The sequence below is a fragment of the Macaca mulatta genome, chromosome 6 (assembly GCF_049350105.2).
Source record: "Macaca mulatta isolate MMU2019108-1 chromosome 6, T2T-MMU8v2.0, whole genome shotgun sequence".
In the NCBI taxonomy this organism is placed as follows: domain Eukaryota; kingdom Metazoa; phylum Chordata; class Mammalia; order Primates; family Cercopithecidae; genus Macaca; species Macaca mulatta.
In genome coordinates, this window is record NC_133411.1 from 188,562,363 (window position 1) to 188,585,911 (window position 23,549).

General features: G+C 48.3%; 2 protein-coding genes across 25 annotated transcripts in view; one reads left to right on the forward strand and one right to left on the reverse strand.

Moving 5' to 3' along the window:
- RUFY1 (RUN and FYVE domain containing 1) overlaps nt 1-8,204 on the forward strand; it is a 66,663-nt gene extending 58,459 nt beyond the window's left edge. For all 5 annotated transcript variants that reach the window (XR_013395040.1, XM_077937512.1, XM_028849990.2 and 2 more), the window contains 4 exons: nt 125-219; nt 4,206-4,254; nt 5,916-5,993; nt 7,583-8,204. Coding sequence is in view for 4 of the 5 variants with exons in the window: in XM_077937512.1 (XP_077793638.1) it covers nt 125-219; nt 4,206-4,254; nt 5,916-5,993; nt 7,583-7,726 (366 nt within the window). In the remaining variant the exon portion in view is untranslated. The remainder of the gene's footprint in view (nt 1-124; nt 220-4,205; nt 4,255-5,915; nt 5,994-7,582) is intronic.
- Nucleotides 8,205-12,331: 4,127 nt separating this feature from the next.
- HNRNPH1 (heterogeneous nuclear ribonucleoprotein H1) lies at nt 12,332-22,790 on the reverse strand. Of its 20 annotated transcripts, none has more exons than XM_028849995.2 (14): nt 22,389-22,790; nt 21,104-21,231; nt 19,334-19,489; nt 18,984-19,127; nt 17,360-17,498; nt 16,233-16,411; nt 16,077-16,148; nt 15,887-16,020; nt 15,599-15,734; nt 15,133-15,192; nt 14,951-15,040; nt 14,222-14,314; nt 13,716-13,765; nt 12,332-13,124 (listed from the first exon to the last, which is right to left on the reverse strand). In XM_028849995.2, exons 2-13 carry the CDS (start codon nt 21,198-21,200, stop codon nt 13,716-13,718), a joined length of 1,350 nt encoding a protein of 449 aa, XP_028705828.1. In that variant the 5' UTR covers nt 21,201-21,231; nt 22,389-22,790; the 3' UTR covers nt 12,332-13,124. The 20 variants fall into 20 exon arrangements, with proteins under 20 accessions (XP_028705828.1, XP_028705834.1, XP_014997115.1 ...); XM_028850001.2 differs by lacking the exon at nt 22,389-22,790 and adding an exon at nt 21,710-21,744 and having other exon boundaries at nt 14,981-15,040; XM_015141629.3 differs by lacking the exon at nt 22,389-22,790 and adding an exon at nt 21,710-21,744.
- Nucleotides 22,791-23,549: the final 759 nt, after the last annotated feature.

Consider the following 23,549-nt stretch of genomic DNA (forward strand, 5'->3'; position numbering starts at 1 on the left):
CCAAGATGGTGCCACTGCACTCCAGCCTGGCGAGAGAGCGAGACTCCGTCTCAAAAAAATAAAAAAATTTTTAAAAAGGCCCGTGAATCCTCCGTCCAGCGTCTGGTTGGTTTGTTCATTTTAGGAGTTGCGGGAGCTTCAGGACGAGAAGGCAGAGCTGCAGAAGATCTGCGAGGAGCAGGAGCAAGCCCTCCAGGAAATGGGCCTGCACCTCAGCCAGTAAGAGCCCCACTCCCCTCGTCTGCCGCTGCAGGCACACCAGTCTACCCGGCACACCCCTCAGGCCCCAAACCTACCTTCTGGCGAAAGGAGGGTGGGCCGTTTAGGAGCCCCGTCCACTGTTCACGGATGAGCTCTCAGGAAGCCAGGCCTCAGGGGGACCAAGCACTGATTCCTGCTAACCCCCTGGGGATGTCAGTCAGCTCTTAGTTAATTCATCAAGCGCACTCATTTCTAGTGACCAGGACACTCCTATTCCTTAGCTTCGTATCCAGGGCCTTAGGGAACAGATGGGCAATGAGAGGATTGCTTGGTCAGTCTACAGTCAGGCCAGAGGGAGCGTGGCGGGTTTGAGAATGGAAGCCTGGCCCGGTAGAGGTGCACTCACCGGCCTTGGGCAGCACAGCCCCTTCCTTTGGGGAACTGGCCACAGCAGCCGCCGGAGCCTGTCTGTCTGTCTGCTACAGATGCTGATGGGCACAGACCCTGGTAGTTCTGCTGTCCTCTGACTTGACAGCGCCCCTCCTTGGTGTCCCAGTCTGGACACGTTGCTGTGGACACCTGGGCCTTGGGGTGTATCACACTTCGGATTGTGGAGCTTGTCCATTTGTGTGATGATTTTGCATTTTCAACATAGTGGGTAGCCTTTTCTCCTCGAGTCAGGCCTCACGGTTGCAAGTAACAGAAATCCAACTCAAAGTAGCTTAAGCAAAAGAAGCCATCAGGAATCGGGCTCTGTTTCCTACCTCTGCTATCCTGTCTACCTCACAGGTGGGTCTGGACCCTTCAGGGGCAAAACAGCCGTCAGCAAGGCCATCTATCAGAGGAACAAAGTCCCTCTTCTTTCTGCATAGCTCCCAAGGTCACCCAAGGTTGACTCTGCTCCCGAGTACCCATGCCTGCCGTAAGCACCATGACCAAGGAGATGGGGCTCACAGCCTCAGCACAGCCTGGGCTCAGGCCCAGCACTGCATATATTTGACCGGAAAAGGTCCACACATGGAGACCAAAATGAGAATCAGCTCGAAACACACTGGGGTATAGATGCGTGCAGCCTTAGAATTTTTCTTGCAGTCTGGAAAGGTGTAGAGTCTAGTAGTAGTAAGAAAATAGGCCGGGTATGGTGGCTCACACCTGTAATCCCAGCACTTTGGGAGACCAAAGTAGGCAGATCACCTGAGGTCAGGAGTTCGAGGCCAGCCTGGCCAACATGATGAAACCCCGTCTCTACTAAAAATACAAAAATTAGCCAGGCGTGGTGGTGGGGCACCTGTAATCCCAGCTACTCGGGAGGCCGAGACAGTAGAATCGCTTGAACCCGGGGGGCAGAGGTTGCAGTGAGCCACAATTGTGCCACTGCACTCCAGTCTGGGCGACAGAAGTGAGAATCCGTCTCAAAAAAAAAAAAAAATAATAGCTGGTCAAGGAATCTGATGTCTGTGGTGGGAATGCAGTCTGCCCACTCCCAGATGCAGGTGCTGGCCACTCGCCATCTATCCTGCGCCCCTTACCTCTCTACATTAGCCCATGGCCACTGCTCCCTCCCCTCCCACCCTCCGCCCTGCCTGCCACCCGCTCAGCTGAGTGCCCTGTGCTGCTCTCGTCTGGCCTGTCAACTTGCCATGCTGTGGCCCCTGTTCCTCCCCAACCCCCAGGGAGCTCCTTGAGCGACGCAAGGCCCAGTGTCTGTCCCCATGCTCAAGAGCACAGGCCAGCTGTGAGGGCATCCCAAGAGCACTCACCAGAAGCAGACGTGGAACAGGGGCGGGCGTGGAGCTGGCTTCTGGGGTTTGCAGCCAGTGTTTTCCTCTTTACATTGGATGGATGGCAAGGCAGTGTCACAGGTCCCCTCCTAGTGACCATAGACCTCGAAACTGTGGATGGTCTCTGATCTTTAAAATGTATCTTTGTGGCCGGGTGTGGTGGCTCATGCCTGTAATCCCAGCATTTTGGGTGGCCGAGGTGGGCATATCACCTGAGGTTGGGAGTTCGAGACCAGCCTGACCAACGTGGAGAAGCCCCGTCTCTACTAAAAATATAAAATTAGCCAGGCGTGCTGGAGTGCGCCTGTAATCCCAGCCACGGGGGAGGCTGAGGCAGGGGAATCGCTTGAACCTGGGAGGCAGAGGTTGCAGGGAGCCGAGATCGCACCATTGCACTCCAGCCTGGGCGACAAGAGTGAAACTCTGTCTCAAAAACAAACACAAAAATGTATTGTTGCACTTAGTGGCTGCCTGGCACTACCGGCTACCCTAGCTTCCGAATTCCAGTGTGAGCTGCCTGGCCACCACTCCCTCCCAGCAAGTGCTGTGCGTGTGACAGCATCAGGTGTATGCAAACCCACACAGGGCTACCTGAGGAGCTGCTTTTGTGCTCTCTCTCCTCTTCGCTTCTTCCTCTTGCGAGCCTGTGCCGGATGACAGACGGCAAAGCCTCTTCGCAGACCCTACATTAGCTACAGGAACAGTTTTCCAGTTTCATTATCTTGGGAACATCTGGATTCTTCCTAAATTGTGTTTCCCAGAGTTCTTGTATGTTCAGTTTGCCATCTTGACCTGGCTTCCCAAGGTCTGTCCATCTGGGCAGCCTGTTCTGATCCTGTCAATCTGCTGGCCTATTTCCTGTGTCTGCAGCCGGACCAGGAAGGGAAGGAGCTGCCTCCCAATCTTTAGTAAAAGCCACAGGGATTTTTCTAAATGCCCTGATGCTGTTTTCTAATCCCTCCCTTAGAAGTCTAGCGTGTGTTTCCCAGAGACCTGCCATTTTCTCACTTTGATTAGTCTAATCTGATGATAGTTCAGACTGATCTCAGTTTTTAACAAAGGCTCAGACCAGGCTGGGCGTGGGGGCTCACGCCTGTAATCCCAGCACTTTGGGAGGCCGAGGCAGGTGGATCACTTGAGATCAGGAGTTCAAGACCAGCCAGGCCAATATGGTGAAACCCCGTCTGTAGTAAAAGTACAAGAAAATAAGATGGGCATGGTGTCAGGCGCCTGTCATCCCATCTACTTGGGAAGCTGAGGCAGGAGAATCGCTTAAACCCAGGAAGCAGAGGTTGCAGTGAGCCGAGATCACACCACTGCACTGCAGCCTGGGCGACTCAGCAAGACTCCATCTCAAAAAAAAAAAAAAAGAAACGCTTCGGCCCATAATCCCAGCACTTTGGGAGGCTAAGGCAGGCAGATCACTTGAGGTCCGGAGTTCAAGACCAGCCTGGGCAACATGGCAAAACCCCACCTCTACAAAAAAATACAAAAATTAGCCAGGCATGATGGCTCGCACCTGTAGTCCCAGCTACTTGGGAGAATCACTTGAGCCCAGGAGGTTGAGGCTGCAGTGAGCCATGATTGCATCACTGCATTCCAGCCTGGGCAATATAGCAAGACCCTGTCTCAAAAAAAAAAAAAAAAAAGATCACACTGTTTCCCCAAATCGCACAAACTGCCTCATTTTATTTGGTTTAGTTCTGCCAATTTAAACCGTGTTCAGTCCTGTCTCTTACGTAAACAAAGGAATTGTTCTGACACTAACAAGAATGGAGCAAGAATAAATGGCTGTGCCCTCTGAGCCTGCCCCTTCCAGACAGCAGGCAGCAGATTGGAGGCCGGGGAGAGGCTGCAGACTCAGGTTCCTGCTGGGGACAGCGGGAGAGACCAGCGCAGAACAGGGCCAGGTCTTGGACTTCTGGCCTCAGGCCATCCTCTCGCCTCAGCCTCCCTCAGAGTCTGTTTGAGCCCCTGCAGGCTAAGCAGTGTGTTCTTGTGCCGGGTGCAGTTCCAGGCTCAGCCGCAGCCCCCAGCAGACGGGAGCCAGTGTGATGAGGCGACTCTGGGATTGTACAGAGGCGGAAGGCATTTTAACAACCCATGCTCTGGGTCTCCTCACAAGTCCGGTATCTTCACAAAGCTAGTCATGAGAGCCAGCTGTGTTAGGGAGTCAGAGCCTCACGCTCTCTCACTGCTGTCAAATGGCCTTTTCTTCCTTAGGTCCAAGCTGAAGATGGAAGATATAAAAGAAGTGAACCAGGCACTGAAGGTACTGGCTTGCTAAGAACCACTTCTTCGCCGTCAGCTTGTGCTGATGGCCTGTGTGCTCGTACGTTTAAGTATCCCAACAGTCAGGTGAGAGCGTGTGGTCGAAGCAGTGGTGGTGATGACATATTTACAGAGAAGCCAGACGCTGCTCAGAAACGTGTCCCTCAGCTGAGGGATGCTGACAAGTGGCAGGGCCAAAGCTGAACCTAGGTCTTCTGCCTCCAGTTCTTCTGCCATCAGCTGTGCTTTGAAAATAGGCCTGATGGGTCTTCCTAAAGGGGGAAGCAGGTGGCAGAGAGGAGAGACCCGCAGGTATCTTTAAACAGTGAAAAACAGGCCCTTCTGTTGAAGCGAGGGGCCAGAGGCCAGCCAGCCCCACCGCAGTGCCCTGTGCCATGGCTAAGGACCACTCAAGCCAAACCCTGAGTTGGGCCAGGTTTCCACACCCTTGTGGGGAGGGCAGAATAACACATTCCACTGAATAGCAGGAGCTTGCGGGTGGCCTGGTGCAGGTGCCAGGCTGAGCTGCAGGGCGGAGTGTGTGGGAGAGGAGGCAGACATTCAGGGGCACGGCAGCCTGGCCTGCAAGATGGCCTTGCCTGCAGGAGCGTCCACCCTTCGGCCTCAGCTGTGCCGTGGCAGCGATGCAAAAGCAGCCCCTTTCCACACTCTCCCACGTGGTGCAGAGCAGGGACCCTAATGTCTCTGGGCATCTAACTTCCAAGTGTCAGGTCAGGGGCAGCAACTAACAGCAGCCTGGACTTCTAGGTAACATCAGTTTCACAGTATCAGAGGGAGGGTAAAAATCATGAAACAGGACTTTAGAGCCGCCAGAGCTCTTTGATGTCAGGATGAACGTCCTGGGCACACACTGGCAGCCCCAAGGGTGTGTGACTCTAGCTCAGTCTATGAGGATCTGTCTGTCAGCAAGAAGATCACATCCAGCAGATGCTAATAGGCCAGAAAAGTACCTCATGCCTTTGACTCCTGGAACGCCCCAGTCCCTAAGCCTGAATAAATCACAGGTGCTGCTCCCTGAGAAAGCCCTCCCAAGAGCCACCTTTCAAAGCCTCAGCCGCCTCCCCTGTGGAATGGAGTCCATCTGCTCCCCAGGGCTGTTCAGGAATCAAGGCTTTGGCCCGCAAGGAGAAGCGCTTCCTCAGGCCTGTGGGATGCAGTGCCCGCTGTCCATCACCACCTGTCTCTCCACAGGCATCAGCGTCAGCAGGTGTCCCAGTCTCCCTCAGACTTGGCCCTTCTGCCGCGCCTGCCAGTTCAGCTAGTCCCTTCGACCAGTGTCTCAGGCAGGGTCTAGGGTTGCAGGCACCAGAAGCTCACTCTGCTTACTTCAGCCAAAGGGAACTGATGGAAAGTGGGGGTGTGCCTGAGTGAGCGGACGCTGGAGACTGCCTTGAGGCCCCGGGGCAGCCTGCAGAGGCCAGGAGGTGAAGCGTGGAGCTAGGACACAGGAATCCTGGCTGCAGCCAGACCGGGCAAGGGCCCGTTGATGACAGTGCTGTGAGGCCACATCTGATGGAGAAGAAACAGTGCCTCACTAGGAAACAGGTGCTATGAGGGACAATGGATGCAGCCAGAACACAGCTACGCACTCATCAGGGGCTTAGACAGGAAGTGGATTCTAGGATGTCCTCTCCTCCTCAGGGCCACGCCTGGCTGAAAGATGACGAAGCGACACACTGCCGGCAGTGTGAGAAGGAGTTCTCCATTTCCCGGAGAAAGGTATGTGGGGCTCCGCCCACCCTCCCAGTGCCCTGGGTCCTTGCCCGCTGAGATTCCGCTTTCTTTGGTTCCAGAAGCCCGCATCACACCAGGCGCGCTGCCCTGTGACTGCTCCCTGGCTGGCAGATGGGCGGCCCCGCCTCTCCTGCTTGCCTGTGCAGATGGCTTTCCATCCCGGCACCCTCTTTCTGGGAGGCCTTGGCCAGTCACAGGCCCCTGGTCTCCAGCACATCCTTGCAGGAATTGACAATGATTTGGGGGGAGATGGGGCTCCTTGTGCCGAGCTGCTCTAGGGGATTGTCATTGAAAATTCTCTGTGTGCGGCAGGACCGAAATCTGGCCCAACTTAGGCAAAAACAGAATCTATGGGGAACCTACAGGGCAGCAGGTCACCAAAAATCACTGGTGATCTAGGCAGGGTGCTTGTCCCTGTCTTTTAGGTTCTGGAAACAAGGTCCTAGGCTCACCCTTGGGTCTAGGGTTGCCAGGGCCTTATTAATAGCCTCACCAAGACCAGCTGGGTAGGGGAAGAGTTGGATATAAGCAAAACTGGGAGCTAAAAGAAACACTGCCACCGCCATGTTCTGTCTGTTCCCATCAACAGCCTAGCTCTGGAAAAGAGGAAGCCTCAGCCACCCCCACTCCCCACCCCGAGTTTCAGGCAGTGCCTTGCAGTAAGCTCAGAGCTAGAAACCACGGCCTGAGGCTGCCTGAGATCACATATGTCTACAAGGCCTGGCTGTTCCCATCTGTGGAACCACAAAAGCAGAGGCTGCTCAGGTGCTCATCTCGGTGTCTTATCAGGCACCTAGGGAACCTGTTCAGAAAGGGGAAGACCCACTCCCACCCCCTTGGAATGCAGCAAAGAGAACAAAGCAGACTCTTCCCATAGCTGGCTGGCTTAATGATGAAGTACAGCTAAAGTAAACTTTTTGTCTTAAGACCATTAGGCCGGGCACGGTGGCTCACGCCTGTAATCCCAGCACTTTGGGAGGCCAAGGTGGGCGGATCACAAGGTCAGGAGATCGAGACCATCCTGGCTAACACCGTGAACCCCGTCTCTACTAAAAATACAAAAGATTAGCCGGGTGAGGTGGCGGCGCCTGTAGTCCCAGCTACTCAGGAGGCTGAGGCATGAGAATGGTGTGAACCCGGGAGGTGGGGCTTGCAGTGAGCCCAGATCATGCCACTGCACTCCAGCCTGGGCGACAGAGCGAGACTGTCTCAAATTAAAAAAAAAAAAAAAAAACCCTTTGCACACACCCCTCACCACTCCACAGAAACAGAACCCATTCCAGGCCAGGCGCGGCGGCTCACGCCTGTAATCCCAGCACTTTGGGAGGCTGAGACGGGCGGATCACAAGGTCAGGAGATCGAGACCATCCTGGCTAACACGGTGAAACCCCGTCTCTAATAAAAATACAAAAATCAGCCGGGCACAGTCTGGGCGACAGAGCGAGACTCCGTCTCAAAAAAAAAAAAAAAAAAAACCCATTCCAAACAAATGCGCTTCTGAGTTAGGAAGCAGGGAGGGTGTGTGGATGGCTTTTCCCTGGGTGTCCTGTGACTGCCTTCTTCCCGTCCTCTAGCACCACTGCCGGAACTGTGGCCACATCTTCTGCAACACCTGCTCCAGCAACGAGCTGGCCCTGCCCTCCTACCCCAAGCCGGTGCGAGTGTGCGACGGCTGCCACACCCTGCTCCTGCAGCGCTGCTCCTCCACGGCCTCCTGAGCGTCTGTCCTCGGGAGCACAGCCTCGCGGACAGCGCCAAACCCTGTGGGTCTCCAGGGGCTTGGGAATTGTGTTCTTTCCCAAGAGAATCGAAGGAAAGAATCAAACTTCTCGCCCGGGCACTGGCACTCCAGAAGACAGTGTGCCAGAACCAGCAGCTCTCACCGTGCCGTGATTCGTTCGGAATTAACTCCTCTGGATGGAAACTTCCATCTTACGGCTCTGGTTCAGATACAACGTCATGATTTTGCTACTATCATTTTTCACTTTTCAAAGAATTTAACCTGTTTTACAGCAGTTCAGTTCTGCTAGTGAGTACTTTCCCTCTCCCACCTCCCTTCTGAAAACCTGACTCGTGTACAGCGTTTGACACACATGGGGTCTGTCTGTGCCTTCTCTGCTTCAGTCAAGAAATCTGCCATTTCATGCCCTTGTGACTACCTATCGTTGGTCCGGCAATAAAATCATTTATTTTTCACTCTGGCGCATGCAGAAGCTCCTGTCAACTTCCAAAGAGCCACCGCACCGGAGGAGGCCTCCGCACCCCTCGTGCCCGAGCCCAGTGTAAGCAAGAGGCCGCCGGTGCTGCCCCAGAGCCTGCAGGGCTGTGCCTGGTGGGCCAAGGGCAGTTTGCAGGGGCAGCCTGCCACCAACAGGCAGAGGAAGTGACCCCAAGCCTGTCACCAAAGTGCAAGAGTAGTTCACATACATGACTGGGAGTTGGACAGGTTACAGATGGAGACACCTGTGGAAAAGCACTTGGCAGGCAGTCATTTTTTACATTTCAAATGCAGTGCTAGGACTGGCTTCCAGTCCCTCCCTCGGAGGCCCCTACCCCCAAACAGCCAATGGCCTGGGGCTCTCTTCCGGTCAAGTCCAGACAGCCAAGAGTCAGTCTGCCAGACCTCATCCTTCACCTTCTATACGTGCACCTTGTCCAGGACCCTACCTTCCCTTCCCGCAGGCTCCCTACCCTCACCAAATGCAGGCCTCAGGATCGCACCCCTCCTCTGGGCTCCCCCACGACCTGGTCAGCCCTGGTAGATGCTTGCATGGCACCCTCGACTGAGTTTCCTCCTCTGCCGCTCCCTCCCTCCCTCCCTCCCTCCAACCGCTCTCAAGATGGAAAAGGTGGGAGCTTGGGCAAGGCTCAAAGATTCACCCACCATCCTATACAGCTTAGGACTGTGCAGCCAGACTTCAAGACGAGGTCTGCCCTGCTCCAAAGCCATGTCCTAGCAGGTTTCCAACCCTGTTAGGGAAGCCCAGTGGCAGCCCTCCCCTTCCCTCACCTCACCGTAGCAGCTGCCATCTCATACAGGGCCAAACTTTGAGAAAAAACTGCCTCTCACTACCCCTAACTGGCATATACGACATCTGTGCCTTTTCAATACACCCAGTGTGGACCCCTAACTTGCTGGGCAGCCTTAGGCAAGTCGGTTCACTTGAGTCTTAGCTTTCATCTGCACACACAAAAGCAGAATAATCCATCCCTCCCCTACTTCAAGTCAGTTCTGGCAGCTCAGTATAAAAACATGCAGGAGGTTCCCACCTCTATGCCTGACACTTGTGTTTAAGTGAAATTTATCACACCCATTTTCAAAGTTGGCAATATTTGGTCAAGATAACTTCCCTACTCACAAATTCAAACATACTCTAAGCCCTAACTATGGCATCTCCAGTCCCTGGTCTGGTACCATACCACCTTTACCCAGCCTGAGAAACGAAGGACAGATGTTCTAAGGCAGCACTTCCCAAGTCAACTGAGGTAGGGGTGAGTGGTCAGGATTTTGTTTAAAATGCAGATTCCAACTCACAAGGTCAGCAGATTAAGTCACTGCAAACAAGCTATGGAGCACAAGATTCCAAAGAACCATAATGCGTCTAGACTTTTTTTTGAAACAGGAATTTCTCTCTTGTCGCCCAGACTAGAGTACAATGACGCGATCTTGGCTCACTGCAATCTCTGCCTCCCGGGTTCAAGCAATTCTCCCCTGCCTCAGTAGCTGGTATTGCAGGTGTGTACCACCACGCCCAGCTAATTTTTGTATTTTTTAGTAGAGACAGGGTTTCCCCATGTTGGCCAGGCTGGTCTCGAACTCCTGACCTCAGGTGACCTGCCCACCTCAGCCTCCCAAAGTGTTGAAACTACAGGCGTTAGCCACTGCCCCTGGTCTAGACTAGCCATATGGCTCTGGATTTAGTTTAACCTTACTCCAAGTGTCTAGTTCTAGTCCCTTCTCTAACAGGGCAAGCTTTTTTTTTTTTTTTGAGACGGAGTCTAGCTCTGTTGCCCAGGCTGGAGTGCAGTGGCCAGATCTCAGCTCACTGCAAGCTCCGCCTCCCGGGTTTACGCCATTCTCCTGGCTCAGCCTCCCGAGTAGCTGGGACTACAGGCGCCTGCCACCTCGCCCGGCTAGTTTTTTGTATTTTTTAGTAGAGACGGGGTTTCACCGTGTTAACCAGGATGGTCTCGATCTCCTGACCTTGTGATCCGCCCGTCTCGGCCTCCCAAAGTGCTGGGATTACAGGCTTGAGCCACCGCGCCCGGCCACAGGGCAAGCTTTATCCCTAAATATACCACAGTTAACTCAGGACCCAGAGAAGGAACCCTCAATCCTTCTCAATACTGGGCCTCAGTACCAAACTATTAACACAAGATCTGAAGGGCAGTAACCAGGCTTAGAACACAGCTCAGCAACTCTCAACACTGCCTTCCCCCGGGACAACTGCTGCTCTCTCTAGACCTGCCAAAGACAAAACCAACGATACATACTCCAGACCCTTCCCTCTGCTGGTATCCAGTCCTGACGGGGCAACCTGGTAGAGCAAGCAAGGATCTGCGAAGCCCTCCCTCCATGTCTCCTGCACGCACTGCTCCTGTGGGCAGATGGTTAGAAATGACCGATACTAAGCCACTCTGTCCAACCTACCTAGCCCTACCCCAACAAACTCAAGAGAAAGCTTATCCACACTTTGCTTTAAAGGGCACAAGCCCATCTGACAGCCTAGCTCAGACACATTTACACTCTCATTTCATTATCAGGGACTTGAATCTAATGGGATGAGTAGCTGCCGGGCCCTCAGCATCTACTGAAGGAACTCTGGGACCAGACTTTTCAGGACTGCTTTTCTAATACCCAACCTTGTATTATTAATGTGAATAGACTCTCCCTTAGATACCTAACCTTGTTTTAATATGAATAGACTCTCCCTTAGCTGAGAAAGCCGGACGGACTCCATTTGGCTCCTTCATTTACAAGACATCAAGGGCTCCTCACCCACCCGCTTCCTCAAGGACTTAACTTGTGCAAGCTCTCAGCATATCAGAGTGCAATTAACCAAAAAGGTGCTGAGGCAAGCAGTTCCCAGCAATTTACTCGGAGATGGTACCATAAAGCCCCATTTGTCCCATAGGTAACGCCAGAGCCCCCACGCCTATCACCTTGTGATGAATTTAAAGCCCCTGCACCTGGAACTGTTTTCCTGTAACCATTTGTCTTTAACTTTTTTGTGTTTTTCTTGTTAAGATTGCTGCAGCTAGAATCCCCCTCCCCTCTCTAAACAAAGTATTAAAGAAAATCTAGCCCCTTCTTTGGAGAGAATTTCGTGCCTTAGCGGTCTAAGGACTAACAAAGGACTCCTGAATTCATCTCAAAGTGTGGCGGTTCTAACTCGCTCAGGTACACTTTAAAGCAGCTTGAATACTTCCTAGCATCATGTTGGAGCTCTGAACTACCAAAACGGGGATATATTTAGAGTTCATTTAAACTAGTCACATTAGCTCTCAATCACTATCACTCTACCCAAATTTACATGTAATTCTGCTTCCAAGTAGAATTGATTTTTAGGAATGAGCCAAAAATGTAAAAGTTCAAAACCTCAATTTGAAAAACCATCTGTGAAGGCTGGGAACAGTGGCTCAAGCCTATAATCCCAGTACTTTGGGAGGCTGAGGTGGGCAGATCACATGAGGTCAGGAGTTGATCAGACTGGCCAACATTGTGAAACCCCGTTGTCTACTAAAAATACAAAAAAATTAGCCTGGAGTGGCGGCGGCACCTGTAACCCCAGCTACTTGGGAAGCTGAGGCAGGAGAATGGCTTCAGCCCGCAAGGTGGAGGCTGCAGGTGAGCCGAGATCACGCCACTGCAATCCAGCCTGAGACGGCTAAAACTGCGCCTCAAAAAAAAAACAAAACAAAACAAAACCCACCACCCCTGAGCTAGAAGAAACCCACGTATTCATCATAACCTCCCTTGCCTCCAGCACCTTCCCAGCCAAGCATGAAGGCCTCATAGACATGCAGGCCATGCAGTGAGGGCACTGGCACCTCCCCCTTCGCTCTGTGCAAGTGCTTAACAAGTTATAGGCAAGTTCAGATCAGGTCCTGTGCAGCCAAATGACATACAGCCCTTCCACAAGGGCCCCAAAGACGAGTTTACCTTCAGTTGCACTGGAGGGAAGTCTGAAGACATCTACACAACAGCCTCAACTGCCAAGCCTCTCTGCCACAGCCAGAGATGTGGCCCTAGATGTGTACCCAGGTGGGCACAGAGCACCGAGACTCAGTCCACATGACACTGAAGCACAGACAAGACAGAGTGCAGTTTTTAAAAGGAGGATTTATTTGACAAGTTTCACTTAGCGCAATATACCTAAAAGGAAATCACAATACAATGAAAGATTTAAATCAAGGCCTCAGAATTTCATACAAACACCAAGACCAAAATCCTAAAGTACTGGTATTGCGTCTCAAAATTTTCCCATTAACTTAAAAAAAAAAAGAAAAAAAGCTTAAACTTACGTGCCTTACAGGTTATTAAATGAAACTAGAATTAACGAACATGCCAAAATGTTTCACTTTTAATTGTAGACATAGCTCCTATATTGAGTTTTACAAAAAAATAAAAGCATGTCTTTCAACATGCATCCAAACAGTGTTCAATGTAACGTGGCAAAGGGCAACATTTAACATAATTCAACTGCTTTTACCTAAATACGCTTACTGCTTAAGTACATCCTATAACTAACTTGAGAAAAGCTGGAACTTAAGTTTAACAGTTATAGTTTACTCAGCTTCACTGTTACATCCTAGATTGAGTATTGTATTCAAAAATACTGGGCCTTAAGTCTTCATAACAATCCTGATTTCCACTTAGAGTAAGCATAAATCACAAGCTTGTATTGCAGAAACTGTTAAACTGAAGTTTTTTTTTCTTAAAAAAAAAAAAAAAAAAAAAAAGGTTGACCAAGAGTCAGTGATCAGGACAGATCAATTACATTCCCCATCCACCACTCATACTGGACATGCTAGACATCCCTCCCATTCCGTTCACGCCCATAGATGCACGGCTTCCACTACTGTAGTAGCTGCTGTTCATTGCTCCTTGGTTACCTGCAAAGAGATCAATTTGACAAGTTAGGAGTAATGTCAGACTACCAGTCAAATAAAATATAGTATTCCAAGAAAAAGTTTAAAAAGTATACGAGTACAAATGGCTGCTGTCCAAGTGGCGAGACGCATGTTTGGGAAAGGGGAATCCCGACTCCAAACAAGCCTCAATTAACCCCTTTTCTCTGCAGTACCAACTTGCCAGACTCTTGTGCTACCATTTTAACGGATTCTTCAGGATCAACATGAAAAATTAAGTTTAAAGGAAAACTAGTGTTTTTCAAAAATTGCAAAATTACTTCGTATTTTTAAAGCTAAACAAGGCATTTTTTAAAAAAATTTACCATAAACATTCACAATGTGTCCCTCGAATGGCATTTGAGAAAAGGGAGCACAGGGGAAGTCTCTTGCTTTTCCTATTCACGGTGGGCAGGAAGTGAGACAACCAAGGTGGACTAAAGGCAACTCACTGTGCCCAAATGGCAGCCTCCATGGAGTTAAGTCAGAGCCATTGACTGCTATAGAAAGTATTATTACAACATATCAGTATTTGCTATTGGGAATTTAAATTATATTTTTTGAGAAAATATTTACCTATGCAATGTTTGATTGAAAATCACTGGAGTTTTCCTGTAAAACTTGGTCTGCAAAAGGATTTTGTAGGGTAAGACTATAATACCAAAATCACCATTCTTTAGACCAATTGAAAAAAAATAAATAAAACCAATCCTAGGTTAACTAATAAATACGGTCCTGAACCCAACCACCATTCTACTATTCCAAATTCTCCCTCCATCTAAAATTGATGTACTGCTAACCAAAAGATAAAAAAGCGAACAACTTTATTTAATGTTTTAATAAATGGAGGCAGATATTTTCTGGCTCGACAGTATTCCAAAGTTGCAATGACTAGTTTTTTATTCACAGAACACTTCCCCCTCCCAATGATTGTTTCTGAAAATTAAGCTAGTAAAAAGTTACATTTGGATTGAAAGCATACATTTAATAACCCAATTTCACCAAAAAGGAGCCTGCACCTTCCCAACTAAAGAAACCTGCCTAAAACTTAATTCTAAGTATATTTAAAAAAACAGGCTTACCGTATCCACTCATGCTGCTCTGGCCACCATAGCCGCCTCCGTAACCTCCACTCAGCTGCTGGCTGGCTGGGCCACCGTAACTGGACTGGTTTGCTGTTAAGTTAAGAAAACTTTAGAACCTTGTTCCTTACATAATGTGGTACCTGGTGGTACCGGGCTTGTAATTCTATATCTATATTTTCCAGTCTTGATCTTATATTACTATAACCCTCTGCCTCCTTCTGCCTACTGTCTATAACCGGGCTACCCTTCTATCCATCATTTGAGCTACTCAAATATTTATAAACCAAAGTGCTAACGGTATATACATCAGCAGGACTAAAACCCACAAGATTCCCTAAGTAGAGGCATTTTGTGAAGATCTTATGAAACTGCCTGACTAGATTTAGTGGGGTTCCCCCTTAGATATATCAAAGGCACGTCAATACACCTAATTATGCCCACATTTATCTTAATCCTATTTTGCTATTTAAACTTTATACTCAGAAAATTTAAGTAGTTTCACTCCGTAGTCCCCTCCCCCAAGAGTACTTAAATCTAATTTGAATTATCTATCCTAAGGAACTTCATAACAAAGATTTAAGTAAGCCAGATACAAAATTCAAATATCAAGAAACTGCTTTCTTTGCCTAAGTTTGTTATGCTAAACTTATTAAATAGATTAACAACTTATAATTGACTTATACAGATATAAACGTTTTGGTTTTTAAAAAAACTAACGATATTTACACAAGCCCATGCCTCCCATCATTTGGCTACCATAAGCACCACCGCTTGCTCCTGCTGTAGAATTCAAGAAGAGTTCTACATATCTGTGTTCTGAAATGAGAGAAAAGGCATACAAGGTTAGCTTAAAAAAAAGACACTAAAGTGATATTTACACAAACCCATGCCTCCTAGCATTTGGCTACCGTAAGCACCACCGCTTGCTCCTGCTGTAGAATTCAAGAAGAGTTCTACATATCTGTGTTCTGAAATGAGAAAAAAAAAGTTTGAAAATGTTTGTTGGTGAAACACAACAGGATAAGCACTTTTATAAAGTTTTTAAACGAGCAGATCTGTGAACTTCAAATACCTTGGCAAAGAAAATTCTAGCTACTTCTCTTAGGTGATCTACTTTAACTCTAATATCTAGCCTTTACATATTCATCTATGTTGTCAATTAAGGATATAAACTTCAAGATGTGCGTATCACAAATCCGTTAGACTAATTTTTAAAACCCAAACCTTCTTCAACCCACTGCCCCCCATCCCCCAAGAATTAATCTATTACTGGAGAGGAAACTTCTCATATATCCTTATTTTTCCATTTCTCTATTGTAAATGTTAGTCACACAATCACCTGTTAAGAGCCCACAAACGCTCAATCACACTTACGCATATTTGCTTTGTCTTTTGACATAGCTGCCACGGCATCTTCATGAGTTGCAAACTCGACATCTGCTTCACCAGTTACTCTGCCATCAGGACCAATTTCAATGTGTACTCTCACAGGATTGAGTGGTGAAAAAAACTACAACACAAGGCATTTCAAAGAATTAAATCAACTTTCTAATGTTACAAAATAAAACTACAATTTCTAACACAGTGCTCACATTTATAGAGTAAGGCTCAGACTTTTACTGCCATACTGAAATAAGACTTGTGAGTTCATCCTACACTTACATTATAAATGTCATTCTCAGTAGCTCTGTAAGGTAATCCACGCATGTGTACACAGTGTCCTGTTGTGCTCTGGAAAGTAGAGCCACCATCCCCGTATCTGTGATCAGACATTCCTGAAAAACAGTAATTGAGGTCTAGATGGACAAGAGTGTAAGCATCCTTCAACTGAGAAATTCAATTCTTACCTTACCTCTTCCAAATCTATCTGACCCAAATCCATAGCCATCATTATAGCCATTGTAATCGTCATAGCCTCCATAGCCTGAAAGACAAAGTACAATCCATCAAACAAAACACCTAAACAAAGGAACAGACTACTTGCCAAACCCTGGGAATCCTCACGTACCTCCACCGTAAGCACCGCGCCTCATCCTCTCAAAGCCAGCTCCTCTGCCAATGCTGTTATACCCTCTGCCAGCCCCAGGTCTGTCATAGGGACCTGGCCGCTGCATGGCCATAAGCTTTCGTGGTGGATCATAATGAGTTCTAACTTCAGCTCTACTGCTCTTAAAGATCTCAATATACCTAAAGCATCGTTCATAAGGAAGGGGTAGGGAGGGGAGAGACAACATTAGTTCATTTTATACAGGTATTTAGTTACACAAGAAATACAATCTAGTCATAGCCATGAAACTGACTAATATTTAAAGCCAGATTTCTTATATTTGCATAGGCAATGACCAGAAATTCACTCAATAAATAGTAAGACAATGTAAACTTTACAGAAAAAAAACACTCACTCCTCCTGAGGCAGAGCCCAACCTTAGGGGTAGAGAGGAGTACTGTAAATAAACGTTCTAGGAGGGAAATAATTCCACTCAACTTTCAACATTTCAAGTCTTAAATCCATTGGCAGCATGTATAGCAAGTGGGCTAAAAAGCCAGCCTCCACCAACAGTCTAGCCCACACTACACATTTCCTTTCGCCAATAAATACCCCAGCCTATGCTTTTAGTAAGAATCAGCATAGGTAAGCGCATGCTTCAATGAAAAATAGTCACAAGCAAAGAGAATAAAACCTTTTGTGACAATTTCTTGAAAGCTATGCTTATTAATACTATGCAGAATATTTATATACAGCAAGAAAAAGTTTGTTGCATTTCAACTTTAAAAACAAGATCAGAAAGTATCACATTTTCTTATGGTAATATTAATTTACTCTAGGTGGGTGTTATTACAGCTAAAGCCAGGTTTGCATTAATTTTTTAAAGCCATAGTCTCTCAACTCTATTGATTGGGGTTAATAAGACTCACAAAATTGTCAAGTAGACCAATTAACTAGGGACAAATTTTAAACCTAAAATTTAGTTTGCGTGTAACATGGGACTGACACAAGAAAAGTTTGGAAATCATGGCAAAACATCAATTACCTAGGACTACAAAACATTAATTTCTTCTTTTAAGCAGAGAGAATATGGATTTAATTGTTTACCATAAGAAAAGTGACATATCCAACCAACCATCCATCCCCACCTGTGCCCTATTCTTTCCTTGTGTTTCTTTAGAGCCTTTTCAGCTATTTCCTGTGAAGCAAACTGCACGAAGGCCTCCCCCGTACTCCTCCCCTGGAAGTCCACCGGCAATGTTATCCCATTTGGCACGATTTCCAACCCTTCAACCCAAGGACAAATAACCCCAGTAGGGGGGCAATATTAACATCACAAGCCCAGAAATGATTCTTCTTATAGCTTTAAATAAACCAGAACTTTTAACTTTAGGTGAATGGTATGCTTTCAACAAGTACTCTTTAAATATGCATTGCAATAATATGAAGTTCCATTATTACGAAGTATAACTATTCTTAACACACCCATGGTACAGTATAAATTAAAAAAAAAAAAAACTTGCTGAACGCAGGATGCATTAAGAATTCAACAACTTAAGAACACATATCTATGCAACTTAATGTTGAGAATTATACAAGAATTCAATTAAGTTTTAAGCATTAAATAACAGTTTTACTAAATTCAAAACACCTTTTACCTCATTTTATATTTCAATGCTTTAAGTTATTGGAACTTCGTCTTTAAAAAGGTATACATTTAAACATTTCATATAAAAACTAAAACATTAAATTATAATTGACAAACATAACAATCTAAACTTTCAACAAAACTGATCTACACAGCACAATCATGCATGCTTATGCTCTAACAGTAGTTATGATTCACTTCTGGAAATTCCGTCTATGAAAAATCCTTTCCGTGGATACATTCCCAAGCTTACAAAAAGGACTTAAAGCACTTTCCTAGAAGATATGAAATTATGTTCATATTTAACGTTGACAGATAGCATTCAATTCTCACCAATTTAGAGTAAAAACAAAACAAGACTTGATTTTTAAAATTCTGACATTAGGACTTGATACATATATAAATTTTTAACATACTACACTAAACCATGAAAGGATTTCTTGCTTCCAGTGTATCACATCATAAATATTACTATTTAAAATATACGATATCTAACATTGTTAAACATGCAATCTTATCAGCTCTTCAGCATAAAAACATTCAAATACTTTAGGCCCAGGAACAATTTCAAAACACTTTGTTATTTCAGATACTGAGACTACAAGCATTCAAACTACTCTCACTACATCTGATTTTCAGTAAGTTTATATCACACTGGTTAAACCAAGTCTTTCATAAATCGACTTCTGCATTAAAGAGAATTAGACCATTCTGGTCACATGACCCAAATGTGTCTCTTGCAACAACACAGACACTTGCCATAATTTACAACAACCTAATTCGTCACACTAATCTGATGTTAAGGGATCTTACCTTTAACGTGAAGTACTTAGCTGGACACCAATGTGAGGAAAAGCAGTTAAGCTGTTGAGGGCAATCCTCAATGAAAGATCTACTCTGAACTATAATACTAAATATAGGCAAAGTTAACATTTTGGAAGTACTTCATTTCCACCTTTAAGATGGGCTTAAATTATTTGAAGGTCTCTAGGAAGAAAACATTAATTCATTGGCAATTTACACAACCTATTGAAATACCTAAGCTACTCAACTTTAAGGTCTATTAAATCACCTTGCAGAAGCTAGCCAAAACTCACTGCTCATCAACAAACAGGACTACATACCTGAGAAGAACTGAACAATTTCTTCCTTGCTACATCCAAAGGGAAGTCCTCTAAGCCGTACAAAGCCATCATTGGCCGTGTCAGGACTATTTGGACCAGTATGCTTCAACACCCAATCCATTTCAACGTTGTTTGACTTGAATACTGAAAGAGGTGCTTAGAATTAGTCACTTTTGGAAAATTAGGTAACAAAGTTCAGACTTCCTGGGTCTTTAGATAAGCTAGGAAGAGCTGCCACAAACTCCCTTAGATGACCATTTCCATGCAGTCAAATACCTAAAATTCAGAAGGGGTAAGACCTCTATTGTTTAATGCTTTATTTACTGTAACTAGGGCAATGTAAATCAAACCTTCAACATATCTGTGTCCCATAGTTTCTCTGTCTTTTTTCAGGGCCAATTTGACTTCATCTTCTGATTCAAGTTCAACAAAAGCCTCGCCACTTGGTCTGCCTTCTCTGGTGTAGATGAAACGAATACCTTGAGCCCCATTTTGAATTTTGCAGTCTGGAAAGAAAACAACCGTTAATACGGAATTTAAAACCTAAAACCACCTCTGGGTGACACAGATTAAATGTCTATTCCGTGTCCCCACTACAAATTACGTAACTTGTGAAGCCTGCATATAATGATGGTATTACCAACTCCTGGAACTCCAATAAAAAAAAAAAAACCTCATTCCCAAGGTGATGTATTTCCAACCCATCAACAACATACAATATTCAAAGCAGTTTCAGAATGAATTTCTCTCTTAAGTCCCTGCTACTTATGTCCACATCACACATCTTTTATCAATTTCTCAGAACATTATCAAGCCTGGACTTTGTGACTTTATGGCAAACCTACTTCGTTGCGAGTTGCTTTGGTCTGGTCTGGCGCGTTTGTCAAGTTTTACCTTACCAGCAGCCACATTACGGTTTCTCATTCAAATCCAAATTACAGGCCCAATACTCACCTGAAAGGGGATCAGTGTTACCAAGCTAAAATGCTCCAAGTTGCACAGCTGAAGCCAAACCCAGCGTTGCCCCCTGCAAGGTGGCTTCCAGTGTACTTGGTTCTTGTTTTACAGGTCGTTTTCCGTTACCAATGCTAAATTCAGATAGTAAGTCAACACTACAAACGTCTTGCCAAAAGCTGTCAATTTCATACAAGTAGAATTTTATCAGTCTAATTTTTCCCAGTCTAATAATGGGAACAAGGACATTCTGATAGAAAATATTCAGGAAACCTAGGGACTGCAAAAACACTTCCCTGGGTTTCAGTGTTTTCAATTGTATAGTCAGCCAAATTAAGAACTAGATGAGCACACACTCTTCAATTACCAAATCTTGATTAGGAAAACTGAAATTAAGACGTGACATTTTAACTTTCCGAAGAATGCTCCTTTTCAAGGAAACACCAGAACTGGAAACAAGAGATTACACTTCAAGATACTGAAAAACATTACTATTATTGGTCTAATTACTCGGCAATTTTCTCGAGATTGAGGAGGAAACCCACCTATGCCAATTCATCTTTTCGCAAAAAGACACCGGAGCCAGGCGCGGTGGCTCACGCCTGTAATCCCAGCATTTTGGGAAACCGAGATGGGCTGATCACTTGAGGTCCAGAGGTTCGAGACCAGCCTGGCCAAAATGGTGAAACCCCGTCTCTACTAAAAAAACAAAAATTAGCCGGGCGTGGTGGTGCGCGCCTCTAGTCCCAGCTCCTCGGGAGACTGAGGCAGGAGACTCGCTTGAACCCAGGAGGCGGGGGCTGCAGTGAGCCGAGATCGCGCCACTGCACTCCAGCCTGGGTGACAGAGACTCCCAACACAAAGGAAAAAGAAAAACGACATCCATAAAAGAAAAGTTGGTGTTCAAAGGTAGTAAAGAAATCAAAGGGTCTGCCAGATCTGCCGCACTCCCCCCGCAGGGCCAGGAGGACGGGCGGGGCTTTCGAAAATTCCATTGCGTAACCGCGGCCGGCCGGGCGCGAGCCACACGGCGGTGAGTGCAGTCGCCCGCGCCTCGCCAGGGGGCGCCCCGGGTCCCGCCGCCCCGCCCCGCCCCAGCCCGGCTGCCCGCCAGCCCGCCCGCCCCGGCCTCGAACTCGAACTCCCGCGTCCTAGTTCTAACTCACCAGAAAAAAACCTCTGCACTTCATCGGCCGAGCAAGACCACGGCAAGCCCCGGACCTTCACCACGAATCCCTCTCCGCCTTCGGTGCCCAACATCATCGTCTCTTACGCGGTCCGGCGTCGAAACAAACTGCAAGGCGGGGAGGACCAGACCTGAGAGCGCCAATTAAGCTGTCCTCCGCCTCCGAGGCGCCCCCGGGCCCGCACCGGCCCCCCCACCAAGCAAAAACCGGGGGGATGCACCCACCCCGGCGGCTCCAATACCCAACACCTCCTCGTCCGGCGGCCGGACCCCCAAAAGCTGTTCTGAGCAGCAACCGTCGGCGCCCCGAACCGTGGGGGCCCGGGCCGAGCCAGCGTGGAGGAAAGGAAATGGCGGCGGCCGCTTCCGCTCCGCCTCCTCCGACTTCTCACACAATAGAGTCGGCGCGGCCTGCAGGCCTCAGCTGCGGTGCCGACATTCAGCGAACCACTCGCGGCTCTCGATGGCAGCCCGCAGCTCGCCAAGGTCCCCGTGGCCCTCCCAGAGGTATGAGGACAACCAATCCTCGCAAAAACGGCGCCCACGGTGGTCGGTGAACTGCAAGCGAGGACCCACCGAGACTCACCCAGAAACCCGACTTCTGCGTGGCTAAGACGAAATGGCCAGCGGGCGCCTGCGCAACCTAAATAAGGCCCTTTGTGCGAGTTCTGCGCACGCGCAGCCAGCTGCCCGCACCGCCCCGTTGCGTCACAAAGAGCTCTGGCGCATGCGTAGTTTCAAGAGCCAGCCCACCGTCCGCCGGCGGATTATTACACGCTTGGGATTTGGGCGCAGCACCCCCACCCATAAACCCGCCGGGCTTTTTATTGCGCATGCGCCTTCCCGCGAATATTGAACTTGGGAGTCTTAGCGGTTTATAATTGTTTCATGCGCATGCGTCTTCCTTGAAACCGTTCTCTAGCCTTACCCGCCAGCGTGGGGGAGGGGAATGGCGGCCGCCTGTTCCCTATGGGACTGTATAGGAGTCCCGAGCTCTGGGTTGAAGAGGTGGGCGTCTTTCTACCCCTTACCCCCTGGCTCTTACCGGTGCGCTCCTGGCCGACCTGAAAGGAGAGGCGCGGCCTTCAGGCGTTCCCACTCCCCGCGCCGCCTGTCTCCCCTTTATCCCCAAACCGGCCGAAGCTGATCAGCCGCAGATGGTCGAGCGTCCTGGGAGCTGCGGGGCTGCGGACGTCCCGCGCCCGAAGCCACCCGGATGGTGCCTGGGGCACGTCCCAGCCATGTGTGCCTCCACTTCCCCTTACCTGCGGTCGTCGGGCCTAGGGCCCCGGTCGGCGCGAGGTTCCCGTGCCTGTGGCTCGCGCCTGTACCCAGCTTTTGCCTAACGAACTCGCACCCTGTGTACCCCTTGACCCGCCTCACGGTCGGTGGGCCTTCCGTGCCCTGGGGCCCTGGCACGAGGAGGAATCGCGAGCGCGGGCTTCTCCACGGGTGCGTGCCGGCCTCTGCCCGGTAGGTTACCGCTGAATCTCCCAGGACAGAATCGGTAACAGTGCGTCCAATCCCCGGGCGTAGACGCCGCATTCGAGGAGACCCCCGGCTCACCCCATGTGCACACATGCTGCCAGATGAGTAATGTTCGTGGTTTCTAACAGCACTGCCCAACACCGAAGATGCCGTAGCCTCCCAGGCCTCCCCAGGTCTGAGCTGGCTGCCCTCCTCACCCCAGCTCTAGTGGACACAGACAATAAACAAATTAACAATAAGGCAGGGTTGGACCTTGCCGCAGGGCTACCTTAGCTAGTGCAGGCCTAAGTGCCACCCTGGGAAGATGCAGACGAAGCATGTTTCCAACCCCAGGGCCACAGAGTCCGAATCCAGTTTTGACAGGTTTGAGAAAAGTAGAGAGGACATCAAAAGAAAGACGGGAGCCCAGAGCTAAGCAGGGCCTGATCTTCAAAAGCCACTTAGGCCTTGGCAAGGATGTTAACTCCGAGAGAAGGCTTTGGCAGGTGATCAGCAGGGGAGCAATAAGCCCTATGCAAAGGAAAACTTGCTGGATGTGAGGGGGATGCAGATGGAGCAGGCAGGGTGAATGACGGTACATGCCATGCCCTCTACTACAAACGGAACTGGAAGCACATATCTGTGGTACCATTTCAGAAAACACTTTGGCTGAGGTAATCAAGAAGAGAGACTCTGGCCAGGTGCGGTGGTTCACGCCTCTAATACCAGCACTTTGGGAGGCCGAGGCAGGCAGGTCACTTGAGGTCAGGAGTTTGAGACCAACTTGGCCAACATGGTGAAACACCATCTCTACTAAAGATACAAAAATTAGCTGGGCATGGTGGCGCACGCCTGTAATCCCAGCTACTCTGGAGGCTGAAGCAGGAGAATCACCTGAACCCAGGAGGCAGAGGAAGCAGTGAGCTGAGATCACACCACTGTCCTCCAGCCTGGGCAAC